The sequence below is a fragment of the Amphiprion ocellaris genome, chromosome 5, assembly GCF_022539595.1.
Source record: "Amphiprion ocellaris isolate individual 3 ecotype Okinawa chromosome 5, ASM2253959v1, whole genome shotgun sequence".
NCBI classification, from domain to species: Eukaryota; Metazoa; Chordata; class Actinopteri; family Pomacentridae; genus Amphiprion; species Amphiprion ocellaris.
Window position 1 is genome coordinate 1327417 of NC_072770.1, and position 23307 is coordinate 1350723.

The following is a 23307-nucleotide window of genomic DNA, read 5'->3' on the forward strand; positions in this document are numbered from 1 at the left end:
CAACCTGGAGGACAAAGAGTGTGCCGAGTGTCTTCGTTGCTGCGCATTATCTCCTGCGTCATCTTACAGGCTAGGACGGGTAGAAACTGCCAAAGGAGTCATTTTTGTTGCTGTGGTCCTGTTCCTGGCAACACATGCTGATTCCACTTTTTATAAAAACGCATTTCAACTTATTGCATTATAACTGTGTCAAAAGATATTTTATCTCTCCTTCATGGTAGTTCTGTTTCCATACAATTGTAGGACTTTATATTGCAGTGAAAAATGAGCCCACAGCAAACAAGAAAAGCAGTCAGAGAGCGCAGTACTGCTCCAAGGTTGCTCAGTTGTTGTATGATTTCCAACGGATGAAATCTTGACAAAAGTTGTGGCAGAAATCACGTCACCATAAAATGTGTCCATTTAATATAGATGTACCACAAACAAAATGACCTTGCGCTGAGCACAGGCATGTTTTCTGCATGTGTATGTTTTGTACGGATACCGAATCCTAAATATGACCTAAATATGTAGCGGGCAGCGGGAATTGATGGGACTCAGAAACACCCCCACAATTTAATCAGTTGTTCCTTGTATCATTTCTGACAGATAAGACCTGATAAGTCCTCAGAGATGGATTTGTAGCAGGATCACAATCATGTGATCATCAGCAGGCAGCTGACGTAGTGTTCACTTGTTGTCATGGTTACAGTGACTCCGTGCCGTTATCTCGCAATGATACAGAAATCTTTAACAAATCCGTGGATCCAGACTATAAGCTGCATCACTGCCAAAATCTAATCACTTGGTCCTTGTGTCATTTCTGACCTTCCCTGAAAGCTAACAGACAGACAAACCAACACCAATCGTCACATAATGCACAGAAACTTCCTGTGCACTGACAGGCAAACTTGCTGTAATTTTTCCACTGCTGTTCTCAGCTTTTAAAAGGTGTTTGGCTGAGGCCCTGTACAGTAATGCAGATGTAGGACGTCTCTGCCTTGTGTTTTCTCTCAGTGAGTAAATAATGGAGAGGCCAGTGAACACACAGCGTGCTTACAGACATGACTGTTTGTTGAGTTAACAATAGTCTGTCATAAAGGAGGTGACGTTGTTGTCTAGGCAAACACACAGAGCTGTCTGTCGCTTAGACACAGCAGGTCCATCCCATCATTCACTCATCTGCAGATGGTGCAGAGATGCTGAGACCATCAGCTCACATTCATTCTAACAGAATGATCCACTGATTTAGCGTTACACTCCTGTAACGTATTACGTTCACAGTGGATGGTTCGGTAAAAGAATCAGAACCTATGATGGAGAACGACAGATATTCTTATCCACCATGAGCTGTAAACGTGAACACTACCAGTCAAAAGTCTGGACACACCATCTTTTTCAATGGTTTTTCTTTATTTTCATGACTATTTACATTGTAGATTCTCACTGAAGGCATCAGAACATTAAAAAAAAACAAAAAAAAATGTGTGTACCTGTGTCCTGTACAACACAACTGATGGTCCCAACCCCATGAAGAAGGCAAGAAATTTCACAAATGAACCTTAACAAGGAACACATGTGAAGTGAAACCATTTCAGGTTCTACCTCATGAAGCTCATCCAGAGAATGCCAAGAGTGTTCAAAACAGGAATCAAAGCAAAGAATCTAAAATATAAACATGTTTTTACTCATTTCACACTTTTTCAATTACTCCATAAGTCCATATGTGTTCATTCATAGTTTTGATGCCTTCAGTGAGAAAATACAACGGAAATAAATGAGAAGGTGTGTCCAAACTTTTGACTGGTAGTGTATATTCCTGACTTGAAGATGAACATCTGGGGTGCCCAGGTAGCTCAGTTGGCTGAGTGGGTGACCCATAAACAGGAGTTCTAGTCCCAGACACAGCGGCATGGGTTCGATTCCAGGTCACAGCCCTTTGCTGCAGGTCTTCCCCCATTCTTCTCCATACTTTACCATCTGCCTCTACCAACCTAGCTAATAAAGTATATAAATAAACCCTAATGAGGATTAAGCGATGTAGAAAATGGATGGATGGATGATGAAATATCTCACTTTTAAATGTAAAATTGATACATTTTTTCTTACAGAGCAGTACATCACTCACAATACAATTTAGGACCGTTGGAAAGTTGAAAATGAAACAATTCTTTGTGTTTTTACAGTTTCTGGCCCTGATAACTGAGTAAATTTATAACTTATTAAAAATAAAACGTGTTTCAAAACTACAACGGGTCGGTTTCTTTGTAATTCTGTGGAGAAAAATACACAGAAACAGAAAAATGGTCAAATAAAGTGACTGTGCAGCAGTTTGAGCCTTCAGGATGCCTACGGTGTTGCTGGGTAACATCGTTCCTCCAGCATCCTTAAAGGATTTTCAAATCTTTATTCATTCATTCCAGTGGAGGGCAAATATTGGACTTCTGCTCTTCACTGACTAATGACACTAAATTGACCTTCTATGAAATATAGAATTTACACACAATAGACATGTGTGGAGCAACATTTATGTTTTTGTAGTGAAATGTGAAATTCTATCGATCTATAACTGTACAAATATTAATCACTAATCCCCTGGTTGGGACAAAAGATGGACCTCATCACCCATCACTGAACTGGGATAAAGACCAGTTTAAATTTCAGATTATTGGTGTCTGTGTAATTGAAGGAACTCTGATTGACAGGGAAGGACTGTCTCGACAAAACCACAACAGATGGCATCAGATCACACTTGTCTCACCCTGGAGTTTGGCTGTTCATCAAAGACCAGTTTGAATGTGTCCACCTGTGACTGAGTGGAGCTGTCCAGACACATGTAACCACACACTCGATATACAGAGTCTCCATAACCAGCCGCTGGAGTGGAACAAGAAGACAAAATAATACAGGAGGAAGGGGATGGAAGAATGAAAACCCAGAAGATGTAGCTTCACAAATTCAGATTTAACAAGCTGTATTCAACACCTTTATGTTAAGTTAATTCTGTGTTTCTTTCCTCACCTTTTAAATGGTCCTGCATGACTCTCCAACCACGACCGCTGATGAAAACACAAGGAGGAGGGCAGAAGAACCTGGAAGTAATGCAGCAGCATGAATTTAGATGGTAGAATTAAACACATCACCACCATGAACCCATATGGTCTAGAAATGTTGATGTTTTGCAAAAGATCTACATTAAAACACAGATTAGCAAAGGTCTTAAACCAGTGTATTGTCACTGGGCATTACATAAAAGGTTGCTTTATTGTGCACCAAATCATTATTATGTTTTACATGAAGGTGAAAAGATTAGTTGATAACTAATGGTGTTGAAAGGTTCATTGATGATTAGAAAACCCTTGTGCAATTATGTTAGCACATGGATAATAGTGTGAGTTTTATGGAAAACATGAAATTGTCTGGGTGACCCCAAATTTTTGAACAGTGGTGTAGTTCTGTAGCTACATATTTCCCCCCTCTTTGACTGGTTAAAGGATAGTTATGATATTTAAGGTTTTCTTTGGTTAACTGCAGCATCAGCCAACCTTTTCTCGTTGCCGTAGGACTTCTGAGCTACTTTGGCGTGCAGGATGAGGATGCTCTGGTCTGCATGGGCTTCTCTTTCAGTTTCCCTTGCTGTTCCCAGTAACTGACAGCCCTGAAACCCTGGGTTCAGTCTCCTGATTGGACAAGAATACCCTCAGTCACAAACAACCAAAAATACACTGTGTGTGTGTGTGTGTGTGTGTGTGTGTGTGTGTGTGTGTGTGTGTGTGTGTGTGTGTGTGTGTGTGTGTGTGTGTGATTTATTATCAAAGTTGGATACTGTGGCAGCGTTATACTGACAATTCATCTCAGTGCCTCACTGTGGTGATCCAACAAAAACCCCACATCTATGAAACTAATGACTCATGCTCCATCCATCCATCCATCCATCCATCCATTCATCCATCCATCCATCCATCCATAAAATAGAAGAAGCCAGAAACAAATCTAAATGTAGAGAAAAGTCTTTTGGAATCGTTTTCAATCAGCATCCGCCAAGCTGTAGTAATCCTTTAATGTCAGCTGCTGTTGAACATTCATGCTGTACATTAACTCTTAGTGAAAAAAGTCAAAAACAAACTAAAGCAAGTGAGAAAATGTTTTCATTTTTTTAAAACTTTGCTCTTTCCATGACCTTTTTCTAATGTGATATTACAAAATGCCCCAAAAATACGGATGGAAATAGAACTAAAATCTACTTTGTGGAACTCACAGTAGCTTGCGAGAATTCTGAACATCGAACTTTTTCGAGGAGGATGCTGTGAAGCACTGAGTGACAGAAGAGCTGAGCTGGAGAGCAGAGATCCCCCAGTGGAGGGTCAGAGCTGCTGAAACTACTGAAATGTCCATGAGAGAAGAAGAACGCCTGACAACACCAGTTTTCATCAGTCTTCATCACTTTCAGAACATCAGAATAATGTGTCTCTGCCCTTCCATCACCACTGGAAGGTACAGGAGATGCAATATTCCCACTGCTTCTTGGAAGTCTTATTTTTAAATTTCGGACACTTCAGCGTTTGGCAGCAGCTGACGGAGCAGCAGGTGAGCCACCAACAGAACAAAGCTCAACTTACTGGAAAAAGGTAAGACTCCTGCAGCTGTGGTCCATGTAGATTGTAGATTAATACTGAAGACTAACACTTTTTTGTTGACAACACAATTCCACATGTATTCTTTTATAGTTTGGATGTCTCCAGTATTAATCTACAACGTATAAAATAATGAAATAAAAACCACTGAATAAGAAGGTGTGTCCAAACGTTTGAACGACAGTGTGTGTCTGGCTTGGATGTGAAAAAAAACGACTCATTTGATCTTCAGCTGGAGCAATGAATTGACATTTTTTCATGCCTTTTTGTGCTGGTTATTGGTTTCAAACAGAGAAATGCTCTCATTCTGTGTGATTAGATTTCAAATGTTGAGTTGAACAGCAGGTTAGTGAGCTGTGATAACAATAGCAGCTGTCACATTAGCTGTGTTTTCTCTGTGCTGTAAGGATGTAATGAGGAGCCAGAGGTACGACCCTGAGGCCTGCAGTCTGGAATGCTTCTCATAATGAAGACTGTTGACATGAGACAAGGAATAACGGAGGACTCATGGCTCAATTATGCGACCAATAAAACCAAAATTGCAATAAAAGACATGAAAACATTTTTTTTTTAGGACTGAGACATTAATAAACAACTACTGATGAAATTTTCTGCATACCTCAGGAGACAATAATCCTAATATTTAACAAAATAAAGCAAAAATTAGCCTCTCTGATCAATGTACAAATTGAACACACATTACTGCATGTTAAACAGCCCTGCTATGTAGATTCTGTTATCCCTGTGTCAAGTATTTTTACTAAGCATCATATTTAGTATATAGACACATAGTGGCATCAAGCTTATTAATCCCTCTGCAAGCAGGCAAAATATCAAGTTGCCCAGAAATGTAACTGAAGCACCAGTAATCGATACATAAGGTTTGGTTTCATCCCTATTTTTATTGTTGCATGTGTAAATAAAATAAGAGATCTGTGACCCCAAATATACATTACTAAACAACAAGACTGAATCCTTAATATGATTTGAGGCAAACTTTTGTTGTTTCTGACATATTAGAAATTACCTTTTTACAATTTGAAACAATACTTACCAAAATCCAAATGCTGAACTTGAGGATATATGAGATGTGACTGTTAAATAGACTAAAGCTACAAATCTACAATTTCATTAAGCAGATGCTTTTATCCAAAGCAATGTACATCTGAGAGTAGATTCAACACAAGAAGTATCTAGTCAGGAGAGAACAACCTGGAAAGGAGCCATAAAACAAGCTCTAATGTGATAATAGGACTGTGGCATCTACAGGCAGTAATAGGAATTTTTTTTCTTTTTTTTTTTTTTGCAGTCTGTCGCGTGCAGAGGTGTTCAGTGAAGAGCTGGTTTTTAGTCTTTCCTAAAGACTGAACAGAGTTCGGTAACTCGAAAGAGGAGAAGAGTCCAGCTATGGACCAGCCCTGTTGTGGTGGTTTTATCAGGAACCTTCTGTTGGCTGAGCATAGTGAGTGGGAGGGAGTGTAGACCTGGATGAGAGAGTTCAGGTAGGAAGGAGCTGTTTTCATTCCAGTTTTGAATGCAAGTGCCAGAGTTCTGAATTGTATGCGGGCAGTAACTGGCAGCCAGTGAAGTGATCTGAGCAGAGAGGTGACATGAGCACTTTTTGTCTGGTTGAAATCCAGACGTGCTGCTGCATTCTGGATCACCTGCAGAGGTTTGACAGTGCATGTGAGGCCTGACAATAAGGAGATGCAGCAATCGATGTGTGATATTAGAGAGCCTGAACCAGGAGTTGAGCTGCATAATCAGACAACAAGGGTCTGATCTTACTGATGTTCTACAGGACGAATAGACATGACCGATCAACAGAGACCACATGAGCCTTGAAGGTTAGTTGGTCATCGATCATGACACCCAGGTTTCTGTCAGACTTTGTGGGTTTGAGTTGGGTTGATTCAAGCTGGATGTTGATTTCTTGTTGTATAGAGGGACTGGCTGGGAGGACAAGGAGCTCAGTCTGGGAGAGGTTGCTGTCACTCCATTTTCTTGATTTCAAACAGATTGAAACTTATAGGAGTTGTTTATGCTGCCTATAAATCAGTGTATACAAAATAGTCTGCCCAACAAAAGCTAAATCTCATTATTCAGCCACATCTCATACATGAAACTTTTCAGCTGAACTGCAGACAGTGTTTACACCGAGCAAATAAGAGACAGCAAATTAGATAAGTTGCTTGATCAATAACATAAATGGTAAACGGCCCATTCTTACATACCACATTTTAACTTTAACCAGGTTCTACACAGCACTTAACAATGTGTTTCTCATTCAGATTCATACATGAGTAGCAGCAGAGGGGCTGGTCTGCCCCAAGTTGGGGGCAGCTTGGAGTTCAGTGTCTTGTCTGAGAATCCTTCAGTACTACAACTGAGTTGGCAGACAATCTGTTCCATGTGAGCCACAGCATAAATGTTGATTTTCGCCGTAAGTCGGAACTGCGGTGAAAATGTAAACAAAGCTGTTATGTGCATCATGATATGGATCAGTTCTTTGGAAAAGTCATGAATACCAACGACTTTCATGCATGTATGAATCATTTTACTAGAAGATAACAGAATATTGTAACAGACTGATATTGCTGTTGATGTTGAGGTTTCAATGTTTATTGTTCAGTTCCAGATTTACCTAATGTCAGTGAACGTGCCATGTTTAATTAAACCACCTCTGATTGGCTGAGAGTCAGCAGTAGAGAGAGCTGGGAACGGCGGCTAATTCTGGAGCTAAGTTATGGGGTTTTTCTAGTTATTCTGGTGTTGGCTACGGCCCACAGTAGCCTGTATGAAGGTTCAATAAACCAGCAGAGAACCAGATAAAGTCTCACTCATTCATCACAGAGGGTCGCTACAATGTGTTGACCTGTTTTTACAACTTGACCCATGTTGGTCGGTGTTTCTTCCTGTTCCCAGCGTTTTATTCCATCTAATTTCACTTCCATGGAGATGGCTTTCCTTTTCTTCCAAGCATCAGAAGAGTCTGACTTACACTGGGAGCCATAATGAAGGACAAAAAGTTAGTGAATGTAGCACAATCCAAGGTGGCATACAACCGGAGAATGGAAACAATAGCACCGCGTGACGACGTATTCATCCACTCTGCTCATCAACTAGTTCCACGTAACCAATTCCGACACAACGATGAAACGCCGTAGGTCAAGGACGTCGTAAACCGAGGACCTCCTGGACAGAGAAGCTGCTTGTTGGAAGATACAAACGGCAGGGTGACACCTTATGGTAGAGTTGATGTGCAGAGTCATGTGAAAAACGTTTGTTGAGGTTGTAAAAATGTAAATAGACCAGGTCAAATAGCCTATCCACTACATATAGTGCCAACATTGTTGTTCCAGCATTGGTAACAGCTGCTGATTCCTGTTGAAGATGTTAATTCTAGGTTTTTTACACTTAAGGTTCAGTAAGTAATCAAAACAATGTAACTTTGTTTTTGTCTTTTTTTGTGATTTATAGTGTTCTAATGGTGTCATCCTGCACATTCAACACTTTGGGTTCTCTCTACTTCTAGCCATGGTCGTGCGCTTCCCACTGAGGTGCACAACTTTGTTTTGCAGTCAAGCACACAGTGACTACAGAAACTGCTCGGGTTTTGAGAGGTAATTAGTCATGGAAGCAGACAATCAGCAAACGGATGATTTGCCAGTATTTCCATACACTTGGAAGAGTTACCTGCTCCCTTACGTAATCCCCATTATTCCAGTGGGACATGAATTCAGGTCAGAGCAGCCTGGTGAGCTGTATACTGAATGTTTTGTTCATGTATGACGGGGATCATTTCTCTCCACAGCTCACAGTTCAGGGTTCACACTTGTTTGACTGTATGTGTGTGTGTGTGTGTGTGTGTGTGTGTGTGTGTGTGTGTGTGTGTGTGTGTGTGTGTGTGTGTGTGTGTGTGTGTGTGTGTGTGTGTGTGTGTGTGTGTGTGTGTGGTCAGTCACCAAAGTGCCAGCAGTAGTCTAAATTAGACCTTCCCCTCTCCAAAGGTCAGAGGTCAGTATGTCAGCAGCTCAGACCCTCCGGTATTTCACACCAGCAACACAGAATGGACTGAAGGCAGAAGGGGGAGGGAAGCAGAGAAATGCACTTTCACCTCCAAAAAAGTACATCTTGTGGTCCCGAGGTTGTCATGGCTGTACTGACTGACAGTTACCATGACTATAGTTTTTGTTAGGTGTTTTATTGAGTGAGACTTAACGGGTGTCAGGGCTGTAAAAATGAACGAAAGGAAAAATGAGGAGATCTCAAACCTTCGTCAACCCTCCGAACCAAAGCTCTCATCTGAATGACAGGAGGAACTTCTGGTTTGTAACATGTTACGGGGATGTCTTTGCTTTTTATATTGAGAAGTAGTCGAACAAACTGACCAGTAAAGACGGACTGACAACATGTTACAGCATCAGCAGGAAAGCATTGTGCTGCACCTTTGTGGTGAGGAGGGAGCGAAGCTAGAAGGCGATGCTCTCAATTGACGCTCTCATTTTAGATCTTTTTTTGGGCTGTTTTGTATTTATTATAGTGCAGTGTAGAGAAGAGAGGGAGGACACTCAGTAAATCTTGCCATGGGTTAAAGTCAGTTGGTGCTTCAGGAGTCTGTTTAGGATACCTCTTGGGGGACTTGCTTTGGAGTGGACTCAGAACTCACTGAAGGAACAAAATATCTCATCAGGCCTGGAAACACCTTCTGATTCTCCAGGAGGAGCTGGAAAACGTTGCTGGACTGACGGATGTATGGAATGACCTGATTCAACTGCTGCTACTGTAACCTAACTCTGAATAAGTGTAAGAAAAAGAATGGATGGAAGTATAACCTCCTTCCATCCAAGTTTTATCACCTTTATCAGGCCTGAGGGATAAAACAATAGCAATATGTACCCACAATGGATATTTCAATAGCAAGAAAATTGCTCAATACAGTGTTCGATAGTCTCACTTAAATGCATCAAATGCAAACACCCTAAAAGTGAAAACACGCTTTGTTTGTTTTAAAGAGAATTTGAGCTTCAACCATCCGAAGAACCAAGATCACATCTAATGTTATCAAACCACTCAGGATTAGTCAGCTGATTATTAGCCTTTATCACGAAAACTGGGCAGGATGACGTACTCCAGGATTTCTGACATACCGCCACTGATGTTTTCTATTAGAGTCATTTGTGAGTGGTTCAGCGTTTGTTTTTAAATAACAAGAAGAAGAAGCCGAGATGGTCCGTGCTGTTTGTCTGTTTCTCAACAAGATCATTCAAATAGTACCAATCTGAATCTAATGAGTCTTGGTGGAGAAGTGTAATATGAGCAAAAGAAGAACCCATTATTTCTGGGCCTGATCCAGCCCACTTTAGCTACAGCTGTGATACAAGGCTTTGGACTTGGCAGAGGATGTACTCTGCATACGAGCACCTGATGCTGTACAGTATGGAATAAACATTCTGCTAAACATGCATTCATTCATCTATTCAGGAGACATACTGTAAATGAAGCACAGATTAGGTTCCTGTCATGTTATTTCTCATTCTTTGCCCCTCACTATGAGAGGAAAACTTGACCTGAATCCACCATTGGAACGATTTGGAGGAATGAAGAGTCACAGATAACAGCAGTTAGCTGAGCTGTTAGCATGAACGCCCTGCAGCTGACTCAAGAAACAGGATTTTTAGATGAACCATACTAAAAGTTTATTTTCAGGCTGGCCAAGAGTACACACAGAAATCAGCCAGCTAGAGCCCACATTTTGCCAACAACATCAGACATTTGTCACCAGGTAAACTTCCTATCTCACCCAATCACCTGGATATTCATCCAGCTTCTTTCCATGTGTGAGGCTGACATTCACTGCAGGAGTGGAAGCAGAAAGACAACATTTGACTCAAGTAGAGCTTGATTTATTCTCTTTATCTGTTGTTATTTTATCAACATTAGTTCAGATTTATCTTTTGGTCATAATGTTAACTGTGTTTTATGGCTATTTTCACTCGCATCAATCCATTGACTGAGATGCATTTAAGTGAGACTCAGCTTGGCTTCAGAAAATGAAAGGGAGCAAGAGATGGAATATTTCTGCTCAGGTGCTTCTGTGAAAGAATGATTGAAAAACAACAAAACCTTTTCCTGTGTTTCATATCCTTTTATAGAGTACACAAAAGTATTTCATCACGTCCAACATTACAAGCTACTGGATATCATGGAAAAAGCTGGGGTCCCAGCACATGAGAGGAGGCTAGTGGCAAATCTGTATTGGCACCAAACAGCGACTGTTAGAACTGCAGCTGGATGCTCGAACTGGGTGAACATTCGCAGAGGTGTGAGGCAAGGTTGTATCCTATCCTTTACAGTGAGGTTGTGCTTTGAAAGAAAGTAAAGGCACGATGCTGAATGGAATGAATAGAACCAACATCAGATATGCAAACGAGACAGTGTTGCTCTCCAACAACATCTAATCACTGCAGGCCATGACAGACTCTCTCTGCGCCACATGTAAAGCATATGGGATGGAGTTAAACGCCAAAAAGACAAAGACCATGTGTGTTAACAAGACAACACTAGAGAACTTTGTAATCAGTGTGGAAGGTAATGATCTTGAGCAAGTCAATGAATACTAGTAGCTTGGAACCACGATAACAGATGATGGGAAAGTGGATGAAGAAATTCCACAACGTTATTCTTAAAGGCACCATCGAAGGAAGAGGAGGAAGGCAGAGACTTAAATGATGACATCAAGAGGTGCAGTGAAACACAGTCCTACATGGAAGCAAAGAGAGCTGCAGAGACACAAATGGAGATCTATGGTGGCCAACCTTTGGAATGAAGACGCCACATGATGATGATGATTTTCACTGTAAAACACTTTGTGTCAATTCCTATTTTTACTCCGCCAAGGAACGTGGTGGAGTTACGATAGCCGTACGTTTGTTTGTTTATTTGTGAATATGTCTGTCTGTCTTTTAGCAACATTACTCCAAAATGGATTTGGATGAAATTTTCAGGGAAAGTCAGAAATGACACAAGGACCAAGTGATTAGATTTTGGCAGTGATGCAGCTTAAAGTCTGGATCCACGGATTTGTTCAAGATTTCTGTATCATTGCGAGATAGCAACACGGCGTCACTGTAACCATGACAACAAGTGAACACTACGTCAGCTGCCTGCTGATGATCACAGGATTGTGATCCTACTACAAATCCACCACTGAGGACTTATCAGGACATTTCCATCGGAAGTCATACAACGGCTGAGCAGCCTTGACAGAGTACTGCACTCTCTGAGTGCTTTCCTTCTATATTTTTAAACTGACTAACAGGACTTCCTGACAGACCTCTCTAAACTGGTGGCGTTCCTGCACTCGTTGCTGTGCTGCCTCCTGAGGAGGAAAACTATTTCTGCAAAGAGTAGCAGAGAGTGAGACCTATTGATGGCAGAATTGGAAAACCTTTCATGTGTCCATGGATGAGAGGAACCTCATCTGTGGAACTGCCACTAATGAGTCTGCAGCTTTTTGCGTTGTGCAGATTTGGTTTAACCTCCCAAAAGTCAACTAAAAAAATAATAAAACACAAGAAATAAAATCCAGTGCAGGTAGAAAATGCCATTCTAGACAACTAATATCTGTGCTTGCTTTTATTAGACTGAAAATAAACATTTTAAAAGATTTCTTTCTCTGCAACGGAAGCAGAGTGGAAAGTTAGCATGACACAAATAACGGGAAACACTGCAGGTTGTAACAAACCAAAACTCTTTTTTAATAAGATGAACAAGACACATATTTACCCCTCTTTGTGTATGTAACCTTGTGCCACTGTGGCCTTCGTGTTAATCCCAGGACATCTCATACAGACTTGTGCTGTGTGTTGAAAGCAATATAAAATGTTCCTTAGTCCCTGTGACCATTATATTAAATACCTAAAATTAACTACACAGTTGTGATCTTATTGAACATGAACCTAGAAGGTCATGGAACAGAAAACTGAAGATTTATGAATAACTTCTTGCCTGACCAGTTTCAGCAGACACAAACATCATTGTTCTGCCAGTAGATGCACCAGATCAGAAAACACTGGCAATAACACACAAACTGATTTATCTTCAGGTTGGAAGACTTTAATGGATTTGTAGAAATAACTATGGCATGTAGAAGTTTTACACAAATGTTAAATTTACTTGTGTCCAACTGTGACTCTTGCATCTAATCAGGCTTATCTGACATGAAACGAGTCACAACCCTCCTCCTGTCAAAGGTATTATAGAGGTTGATGGGTTCATTGAACATTTTCTGCTACATGGAGCTTGTTTTCTAAATCCTACATGGCCTGTAAAACTCCTCCTGTACAGTTCCAAATAATACCCATGGTGAAGTATTTACTGTTTACTTATTGCCAACCCACTGAAGTGACTTTTACTCACATATACAAAGAATATGAAACAAGAAATATGTCAAGCTATTCTTTAAACTTGATGTCTTACAGAATGAGTAGAGGACTTCTTCTGGGGAGAACATCTACTGTGATGAAAAAATACAACTGGGATATAGCTGACAACTTTGGGAAAAGCTGAGTTTTTATCTCGGTTGATACGTTTTCTTTCCTGTCGTTTTCTGGTAAGAATCTATCATCTGTACACTAACAGGGTTACACAGAGACAAACAGTCACAGACAACTTAGAATCACCAATTAACCTCAGCATGTTTGTGGACTGTGGGAGGAAGCTGGAGAACATGAAACTCCATGCAGAAAGACCCCAGGAAGGAACCGGGGATCTTCTGGCTGTGAGGCAACGGTGTTGACCACCAAGCCACTGTGGGCTGCCCTACCTCATGATCCAAATCCTCTGTAAAACTTGAAATTTTCAGTTTAGTTAGTTGCTGCTCTGAGGTTGTTTGTTTTCTGTAGGAAAGGGAAATTTAAATACAGCACCACAGGTGGTAGAGAAAGCCCCAAGAAAGGGATAACCAGTGATAAGCTCATAGCCACAGTCTACATCCACTTAATCAGACTAATCCACTCCAAATAAGCTTCATTCACTTTATAAATAATATTTTGGGGAAATTTCAGAAGCCTTGCTTGACAATTAAATAGAAGCATGCCTGTTGTTTTACTGAAATGTGATGTCTGGGAGCTGCACACTGAAGGCCAGTTTATGTTGCCTCTGCCTGTGACTTGATTTCAGATTTTTGATGGTTGAAATAATAATTTGTGACATGATGAAGAAAAAGAAATTGAAATGTGTTAATGGCCAAAATCACAGACAAATACTTGAATTGATTTATACTATTCTTTTGCTATTATTTGTTATTTGCAGGTGTTTTTATTAGGTAGAGCTAAAAAGGCACACAGGTGAGGTTTCATTTTCATATCAGAAATTCAGGAGCCACCAGACTTCATACTTTAATCTATGTTTTCTTCTTAACATGGCTCCGTCTGAGGAAATTACTTGTGATAACACCAAAATGTCAATAGTCCCACATGCAGATATTAAACTAATGAAAACACAACATGCCCTACAGGAACCATCGGATGCTGACTCTACACGTGATGCTGCTGGAGAAAACATAAACATATAATAAAGTATAAACGTGGACGATATTTAATACTTTGCACGGGATTTATGGACTCAGAAAGGCTGGTTCAGACCCATCACTGGTACTCTGACTCTTGCGCCACGCTGCGCTCCGTGCGCCACAGCCCGCCTCACCTCTCCAAACTTCTCCAAGCGCTCCCTGTTGTTCGGATTTCAAAGGCAGGGGGTGGGGTCTCTTCCTCCCCAAATACTTCTCCTTCTGGCATTTTAATACCTCCACACCATTCCTCCACCGACTCACTCCACCAGTGCGCAAAACCGAGGGAAGGTCACGGAGCCACGGAGAGGCAGAAAGATCCCACCGCCCCCAACGCATTTTCACGCCCGAGCGCTCATTCTCCAGCCCGGTGAGGGTCTCTTAGAGAAAGGTTTGGAATAAACTACAGCAAACCACCACCTCATCTTTCCTAACCCGGGACATTGTGTGTGTATTTGTATGTGTGTGTTGCGGAGGTCTAGAACCCAGCCGGTTACCTGTAACATCCGCCGGTCCTCGGTGCGTCGTGTCCGGGCAGCAGCGTCCCCAGGTGAGTCAGCGGGCTGACCGGGTCTGGGGACGGAGGAGGGGGGTAGAAAAGAGCGGTGTCCGCCTGGGAGAAGCCTGGCTGGGGCACTGATGTTTCTGACAGGACGAAACAAAATGTCAGAAAGGTTTTCATTTGAGTTCAAAGAATAAATTGGAGGACGAATATTACTAGAAAAAAGGACAGCTTCCAAATGTGGACAACCAGTTCTGCATTATTTAAACTGCCTTAATTAAAAGCAATAGAAGATGGTGCAAGTCAGTGAATGCTGATATCTGTTAGAACCTGTTAGTCTGACAGGTAGATGGAGATAAATAGTTCTACAGCAAAAGTTCAAGCCAAACTGTGCACCTACTCTTTAAGGGGTTCTGAAATGTGATTATTTGCTACTTTTCTTTGTCTTAAAGTATAGTAAACTTAAAATCTTTGCTAGTTTTATCCTTTGTCTTTTGTTGGATTGTTGGTCAGGTAAAAAGATGAGTAATTTTCATTATTCGCCAAGATTTTAATGAGAATATTATTGATTGTTCAGGAAATAATCTGCAAGAATTAAATCTCAAAATAAGTAACTTTTCCTAAGTTTTCCTAAAGAAGTTTTGAAAATTTTAAGTTGTGTGTTTGATGTACTGATGAATTAAATGAGATATGGCTATAGTAAGTAAGGTTTTCATAGATTTTTTGCCATTTTTTGTCCATTTTGCACAGTTGTGGAAGTGAAATGATAAAGGACATTCCTCTAATTCTAATAACCATAATGTTTAAGAAAGTGGAGGTGGCACTGGCAGGTTTAAAAATAGTCATGAATGAATGAATGTGAGTGAGGAGCCAAGTAATGCTGTGGGTTCACACTGGTTGACTGGAGGTGAAGCTCTGTGTCAAAAGCCGGCATTCAGGGAGAAAGACGGTTCAGTAGGTGGCCTGCCTTCCATAGACGCACAGTCAGACAAATAGACAGCAAATCTGACAATAAGACAGTCAGTTCTACAGTTCTACAGGCAGATGGAGAGCCAGACTGCTAGAAGACAGTCACAGTACAGTCAGAGTCCAACAGGTTGTCAGTAAAACCTAGTTTCACACAGATATTTTAAACTATGACTGTTGCATGGGTCAATCTTAGCCCTAAACATGGTCTATAGTTTCCTCTAATGTGGCTTTAAAGGTTGTTAAACTTGTCTTCTTACTGTCTGACTGTATTAGCTGTGCCTTTAGTATGACATTTATACAGACAAATATTCATATAAACTTACAAGTTTATACAGAGTGTCATTTTTTCTCATTTCATTTTTGTACTTGAAAGCTTCGCCATAAAGAATACACACTCACTCTGTCTTCTGGATTCAAACCAAAGATTCAGTGTTATTTATGCAGAGTTCTTCCTGCAGAGAGGATTTTTGGCACCACCCCAAAAAGGCACTGAAAGAAAATCACGACTGACAAAACTTTAGGAACTGAGAACAGAAACAGCGATTACATTTTTAAGGCAGTTTCTTAGTAGGAGATTTATTTGGTCAAGTGTGATCGATATTTGTTGTTCAGCAAATGGTCAAAAATAACAGAATATGCAGAGATTTCTTTCATAAGGTACCATAGACTCCCTTACACCTTTGGTGTACGAGGACTAATCATGCTTTCTGTCAGCCATAGACCTCAGTCATCTGAGTGTGGCATTAAACGGAAACAGTATTTTTGGAAAGTTTATGGTCTAAATTAGGATTGGAGACTTATTAGCTGTTTTTTGTTTTGTGGGTCTGAATAAGGACCAGTGCTTGTTATGAGGTTGAGGTGGCTACCCACACCTCCAGACTAAAAAACAAGAGCCGTGTTTCCATGGTAACACTCCATGACAGCGGCTGATAAATGGAAACAAATGACGAAAAGACAAAGAGTAATGGCTTGTGGTTGGCTAACATGTAGTGTAGATGAGATGGTGCAGCATTGTATACAGAGAGTTAGAGCTAGCAGAGGTGACGGTCACATCTGGACATTACACAACAAGGTCTTTGTTTGACTCGTATTTACATGTTATGTGTCCATGTGACAGTCAAGTACATTTGAAGTGAACTTTGAAAACTTGGCGAAGAAAGAAAGAAACCAAAGAACACATAAATGAAGCTTTCACATTAATTGCTTTGAAGTGGTCATAGTGTGGACTGAAGGTGGCAGTGTTGGCTACGATACTGATGACTGTAATAATAGAAGAACAGTAGGAGTAGAACAGCTGATCAGTCGTGTCTGTTAAATGTTCGCTACATCAGAATTTATTCTAAAACAGCGTTTCTGTCCCCCATGAAGTGCATCAACTCTTCTTCAAAAAAGTTAAAAACCATCTCAAGCAAGCGTAGAAACTTGTTTGCGGAAATAAAAACATTTTTGCAATTTTTAATAACTGTTTCTAATGCAATAATTAAAAACACAGACAAATGTACAGTACCATTCAAAAGTTTGGGGTCACCCAGACAATTTCATGTTTTCCATAAAAACTCACACTTTTATCCATGTGCTAACATAACTGCACAAGGGTTTTCTAATCATCAATGAGTCTTTCAACACCATTAGCTAACACAATGTAGCATTAGAACACAGGAGTGATGGTTGCTGGAAATGTTCCTCTGTACCTCTATGGAGATATTCCATTAAAAATCAGCTGTTTCCAGCTGGAATAGTCATTTACCACATTAACAATGTCTACACTGCATTTATCATTCATTTAATGTTATCTTCATTGGAAAAAAATGCTTTTCTTTCAAAGATAAGGACATTTCTAAGTGATTTTCACACAGTAGTGTATGTTTGGAGAACACAACAATTGTAACTACTTTCCAAAGGATGAACACTTTCTGCTGGAGTTTAAGGAACTACATTTAAGAGTTTAAAAAAACTCACTTTGTGTCAAATTAATCTTGTTTAAACAGCTACTAATTAAAAAATGTGGTGCTATAAATCCATCTTCAGTAAGACTGTGACTTAGGTCTACCTATGAAAGCAGCCTCAGGTAGATTTACAGTCAGTTCTATGGACAGATCATCAAACAGTCAAACAGTAAGAGAGTCAGTCAGTCGTACAGGAAGCAGTTGAGTGAGACAGGCAGGCAGGTAGACAGTCAGTAAAACAGTCAGGCAGTCAGCGAAACTGCTAACAGTAGCAGAGTCACCATCTGTTTCCAATCTAACGCTGCTAACAAGAAGTGCTGTGTCTTCATCTCACTATGGGCTCCAGCTGTCAGTCAAACTAAAACCACCTACAGTAGCGACCGCAGGCTGCCGGCTGTCTCACTGCACAGATCTGCTCCTCTCTGCCCTCCTGTCTGTCTTTTCACCCACTTTTCACCCCGTTTCTTCAGTGTTATAACAATATGTTTGACCATATGGTCTCCATCTCTGTCTCGCTTCCAAATATCTGAGCTGTGGAGCTGAAATGTTTTCATCTAAGCGTGAATCTGTCCTGTCAGTCAAGCTTCCAGAGGAAATACACTGTATATGTAAGTCATACTGCCTGACCTACCGGCCTTTTCACGCTTTATCCACATCCTGTTGCTTTAATCCCATTGTTTTGGGGGTCACCTTCAGTTACAATTGATTTCAGATGTCAGTAATTGTCACGTTATCACTAATTAAGAGCACAGTCAGTGCTTCTCCTACAAGGTTTATGTCTATATTACTTACTCCACGTCATTTGAATCTGAATGCTTTTAGTGGTATAATTAAGCAAACCTGTCTTCTAGAAGTAATGTTAATATGCAGTTAATTTGCAAGAGCAAATAATTCTTGAAGAAAATGTTAATTGTGGCGAGATTACTGTCTTTGTTAACATAAGACAAAATGTATGCGTATGACATGTTGAGAAGCTGGTACTACTGAACAACAGGTACCTGTTCACTCACAGTCTATGTTTTTCCAGAAATGGTTGAGTCTGACAACACACTACCACAAGATTATTAATGTTCATTATTTTCTGTGGATGTGTTTAGACTTTCGGTTGAGTTTAAGGTAAGAGTCTGGTCCGATCCAGAAAAGGTCCAGAGACATGACATGCAACATCTTTATGCAACATTTACCATTTTCCTAACCTGAATCAAAGTGATTTTGTTACCTAAACCACAGATTGGACTCTGTTGTGACACGTGTGTGCTTTGTACACCCATATTCGACCCCACCCACCTCCTGCTGGCTCAGATGCACCTCATGAATATACGTTCAAAACTAAACTTTGTCTGTAAATTTAGGAGACAGGAGGTGGACTATCCAGTAATTCATGAGGAAACAAGAGTCATGCTGGCCTTGTGATGCTGTCCAGAAGTAGTTTGAAATACATGGTAATTCTAGCACAGCAACATGTTCACAGTTACCATGCAATTATGTTGATATTTGATAGGTATAATACCATATTTACAACTTAGTTTAACATTTACAATTAGAACTAAACACAAAGTGTAGCTGAGGCTGATGCTTTTTCTGATTCTACAACAGAGTACAAGGTGAAGGGAAATTATGTCCTTATGTTAAAGAACCACCGGAGTTTTTCCAGCTCATCAATAGCTGTTGAGACATTTTACACAAAAGCCATTTATGTGTTTAAAGATGTCTGAACCTGTGTGCCATCACCAAAAGGTTCCTGAATAACAGCTTTGAATCTTGTTGTGGGGGCTGTAGCCGTCGCCATCTTACCAACTCCTCCTGACATCCATCCATCCATCCATCCATCCATCCATCCATCCATCCATCCATCATCATCCATCCAACCATCCATCATCCATCCATCCATCCATCCATCCATCATCATCCATCCAACCATCCATCATCCATCCATCCATCCATCCATCCATCCATCCATCCATCCATCCATCCATCCATCCATCCATCATCATCCATCCAACCATCCATCATCCATCCATCCATCCATCCATCCATCCATCCATCCATCATCATCCATCCAACCATCCATCATCCATCCATCCATCCATCCATCCATCCATCCATCATCATCCATCCAACCATCCATCATCCATCCATCCATCCATCCATCCATCCATCCATCCATCCGTTATCTACACACCACTTAATCCTCAGACACCCTGGACATGTCGTCAGTCCATTGCAGGGCCACGTATAGAGACAAACAATCACTGTCACATTCACACCTATGAACGATTTTGAATCACCAAAGAACCTCAGCATATTATTGGGGAGGAAGCTGGAGAACCTGGAGAAAACCCACACATGCACCAGGAGAACATGCAAACTCCGTGCAGAAAGATCCCAGGAACCAGGGATCTTCCAGCTGCAAGGCGACAGTGCTCACCATGAGCCACTGTGCAGCCCTTCGAAGATCCAGCCATAAAAGAGGTGGAGTGTGAGTGGAGCTCAGGCAAGACATACAAATGCCTCTAATTTGGCCACACCCTTAATTATGTCTAACCTAAGCCTTAAAACAATTTAAAAGGGTGAATGATGTAAAAATTCACCCTGGTACAGTTGTCAGGAACAGGGAATGTAGCTACAGAGACCCAAACCATTATTCTTCCAGGCCCTAAACCTGTTTATTTCTGCTGTAAAGTTGACGATTTTAACATGGGGGCCTATGGAGATTGACTTGCTGTTGGAGCCAGCCTTCCAATGGCCATTTGTGTAACTGCAGTTTTTGGTTGGTTTTATTTTTCAGCCGTGGAAGTTGCAGCCCGGCAAAAGCACAAATGTCAAGTAGTCAGTTGATCTCCAACTTCATTAGGATTCTATCTATGGGGTCCATGAATTTCTGCACAAAGAAGAACACTGTTAGAATGACTAAAAAGCTTGTTGTAGCAGAAATCCTCTTCTTTTATTAATCTTGTGCTCCCACAAGGTTTATTACCAAACTCCTATGTGAGCATCTAGACTCCTGGTCCAGGTGTCAATACATCGCAGTGATTAGTAACAAGCAAAAGCAATACTATTTGCACAAATGGCAAAGAACAGGGGATAAACAGCATTCATTACTTCTGCTATTCTACACAGCCGCCCCCAAACAACACACTGATCAGAGCACACACTCGTCATTTAATTAACATTTAATTATGTCCCTCCTTGGTTAAGTCGTCATGTCTCAGACAATCTGAGTCTGAGAAACCTTCCAACAGGACGTCAGCAACAGGGTCAAATATCTGTCACCTGTCACTGTTTCTCAGCCTCAGGTTCACCACCCCCGCAGGATGTCGTGGGATGGTTATCTGGGGCCACAGTTCAGATGATTGATAGTATGTGGAAAAAGGTAAATAGGATAGAATTGCATGTAGAATGCTGCCTGTGAAAAGCTTTTGTAGGGATTTTAACATCAGCTTATTACTTCCCAAAAAGCCTAACCGTGATACATACTGAATATATGCATTTTTTACTAATCAAATTTACTTTTTTCCATACCTAATTCACAATAGAGCAACGTATCCTCCACTGCTTAAATCCTGAGTTTGACTCTGACCAGCAGGGGGAGCTACAACCGCCTTCACACACAACAAAAAATGCTCATAAATAAGTTGAATGATGTTGATCGTCTTCTACTCACCTTTTCTGCCATCTTCTTCAATGTCTAACTCATCCATGATGGGCGTGGCCTCTGCTGACGTTAGGACTGGACGCTCCTCAGGTCCATCGTCACTCTGCTTTCATGACAGTTTAAAAAGAAGTTCAGAGTGAGCTGAGAAAAAAGCTCTTTATATATAACAGCGATGTTGGCACACTTTGCAGATATTTTCTGGGTTAAGGGAGAATAAAACAATGCCTTCACTGTCTCGTACCACGTCCAGAAACTGCATAATTCAATTCAGGCAGCTGTCGACTGAACATCAAGCTGGCTTTGAGTCTGCAGTTTGATGGTCTGTTGAAATCAGGTGTTTCTGTGCTGCTGGCTCCACTATCTGTGTAAACCCAATGCAGCTAGCAAACAAATCAGTCTAACTGAAGATAAGTCACTGTGAGCTGACACAAAAACAGACCACAAGAACTTGAACATGAGGTAAAAATGACCTAGTTTAGTTTGCATTAAACTTCTTCTAAGCAGTTAGTCTGGTAACAGCAGTTAATAAAAATATCTTCTTCCTGTGAGCTCACCTGAAAACACGTCCTGTAGCTTCTGGCTTATGATGCTCCTGTAGATGTTGTCACAGTAAAAACTTCACCGTGCTGCAGGTTCAGTTTTGGTCCATCTGTAAGTTCCATATTCTGCACTAATGCACATCATCCTCACTGAGTTAAAACATAAAATATCAGCAGAAACCACAGCGCTTCCACTGCACCTTACAGTGAGTCTACAGTAGAAGGGACTTGAGTAGAAAAGTGTGTGTTTGCATGTTCATGTTTGTTCTCCATCCCGGACCTGCTATCTGCTGTTGGTGTGTGTGCGTACATTACTGTATCAGTTTGTGTGAATAAGGAGATAATCACCTGTTCTTGGACTGCAGGTTTCTCACACACACCTTTCTCTATTGCAAATACTGCAGAGCAGTATTGTTTGTTACACTTCTCTAACATTTGATTTTCATCAACTTACCCAAACTACGTTGGGCTTTTATTGGCAGGTTAAAGCTGCTCTTTCCTGTTTATTCCTCTGTTTTACCTAAAACCTGTGGGGAAAGAAGTCTTTTCAGACATGCGTTCAAACCAGTCATAGAAAAATGAAACAACCCATAAAGGCATTCTTCATGAATGCATCGTCAGAGTAAGTGTTACTTCTGGTGGTAACATTGCTGTAATTGATTCCAGGAACTCTAGAAAACTTTATAGTGTTGAAGAATGAAAAGTTTAGTCATTGGAAAAGTCTTATTTGCTGTTGTTAAGCAGCTCTACTTTAAATGTAAGATGCTGTAAGAACGTAAGTCAATAAAATGCCCTTCTGACGTCATTAATGTATAGACAATAGGTTGCTATGTTCCTTTAAAAGCCCCATATGTAGAATTAGTACATTTCTAACACTGAGAACAAAGGAAACACACACAATGAGGCAATTCTTATATTTTATATCTATGTCAAACAATAATAGCTCTACACAAAGGGGTTTTAAAATTAGATTATATAGCTTTAGCAGGACTGTGCCCAGTGTGTCCAGAAGTAGCAGTTATGGGATAACTCTCAGTCCAACTATCACCTAAACCACTGCTAAGGATGACAGCTGATCAGACTGTATCTCCCACAGTCAGAGCGTCAGGCTGCTAAAAACATTACAGCCTGATGACGACAAACAACAGGACTCAAGAAGAAGCCTGTGTTTCCTATCATTCAGCAAAGAGAAGGAACAGCCTCAGTGACATTATTTACTAGCTATTCAAAAAATCCTGCAAAAGAGCTTTGCTTTGTTTGAGGTGATGGGAGATACCAGGGGAGCAGTTTGAAGTCACATCAGTCGAGCTCAGACAAGCAGCGATAGACAGATTTGATCCAAAGGCAGCTGAAAAATAATCACCATATCATGCCATGTGAACATGGCCAGCAAGATCCACAGTCCAAAGTTATCATTCCTGAGTTCAGTAAAACTGGTTTAACTGCATAATAAATCCGCAAAAGGTGAAATCCTGGGGAAAATGTAGAAACCAGAAATTACCAGAAATATGC

General features: G+C 40.7%; 2 protein-coding genes across 9 annotated transcripts in view; one reads left to right on the forward strand and one right to left on the reverse strand.

Annotated features, from left to right (window-relative positions):
• rbpjl (recombination signal binding protein for immunoglobulin kappa J region-like) overlaps positions 1-22058 on the reverse strand; it is a 42855-nt gene extending 20797 nt beyond the window's left edge. The window contains exons 1-6 of one of the 4 annotated variants that reach the window (XM_035948061.2): positions 21811-22058; positions 21266-21362; positions 14682-14829; positions 3525-3659; positions 3001-3071; positions 2741-2856 (exon numbers count right to left, since the gene is read on the reverse strand). In XM_035948061.2, coding sequence (XP_035803954.2) covers positions 2741-2856; positions 3001-3071; positions 3525-3659; positions 14682-14829; positions 21266-21302 — 507 coding nt within the window. In that variant the 5' untranslated portion in view covers positions 21303-21362; positions 21811-22058. Of the gene's footprint in view, positions 1-2740; positions 2857-3000; positions 3072-3524; positions 3660-14681; positions 14830-21265; positions 21363-21497; positions 21575-21810 lie in introns of those variants that run through there. The other 3 variants (XM_055010783.1, XM_055010782.1, XM_055010781.1) reach the window with 3 other exon arrangements.
• The window catches only part of matn4 (matrilin 4), a 40644-nt gene continuing 31738 nt past the window's right edge, over positions 14402-23307 (forward strand). For 4 of the 5 annotated variants that reach the window (XM_055010776.1, XM_055010779.1, XM_055010778.1 and 1 more), the window contains exons 1-2: positions 14402-14554; positions 14661-14734. The gene's annotated coding sequence lies outside the window, so the exon portion shown is untranslated. The remainder of the gene's footprint in view (positions 14555-14660; positions 14735-23307) is intronic. The other variant, XM_055010777.1, reaches the window with a different exon arrangement.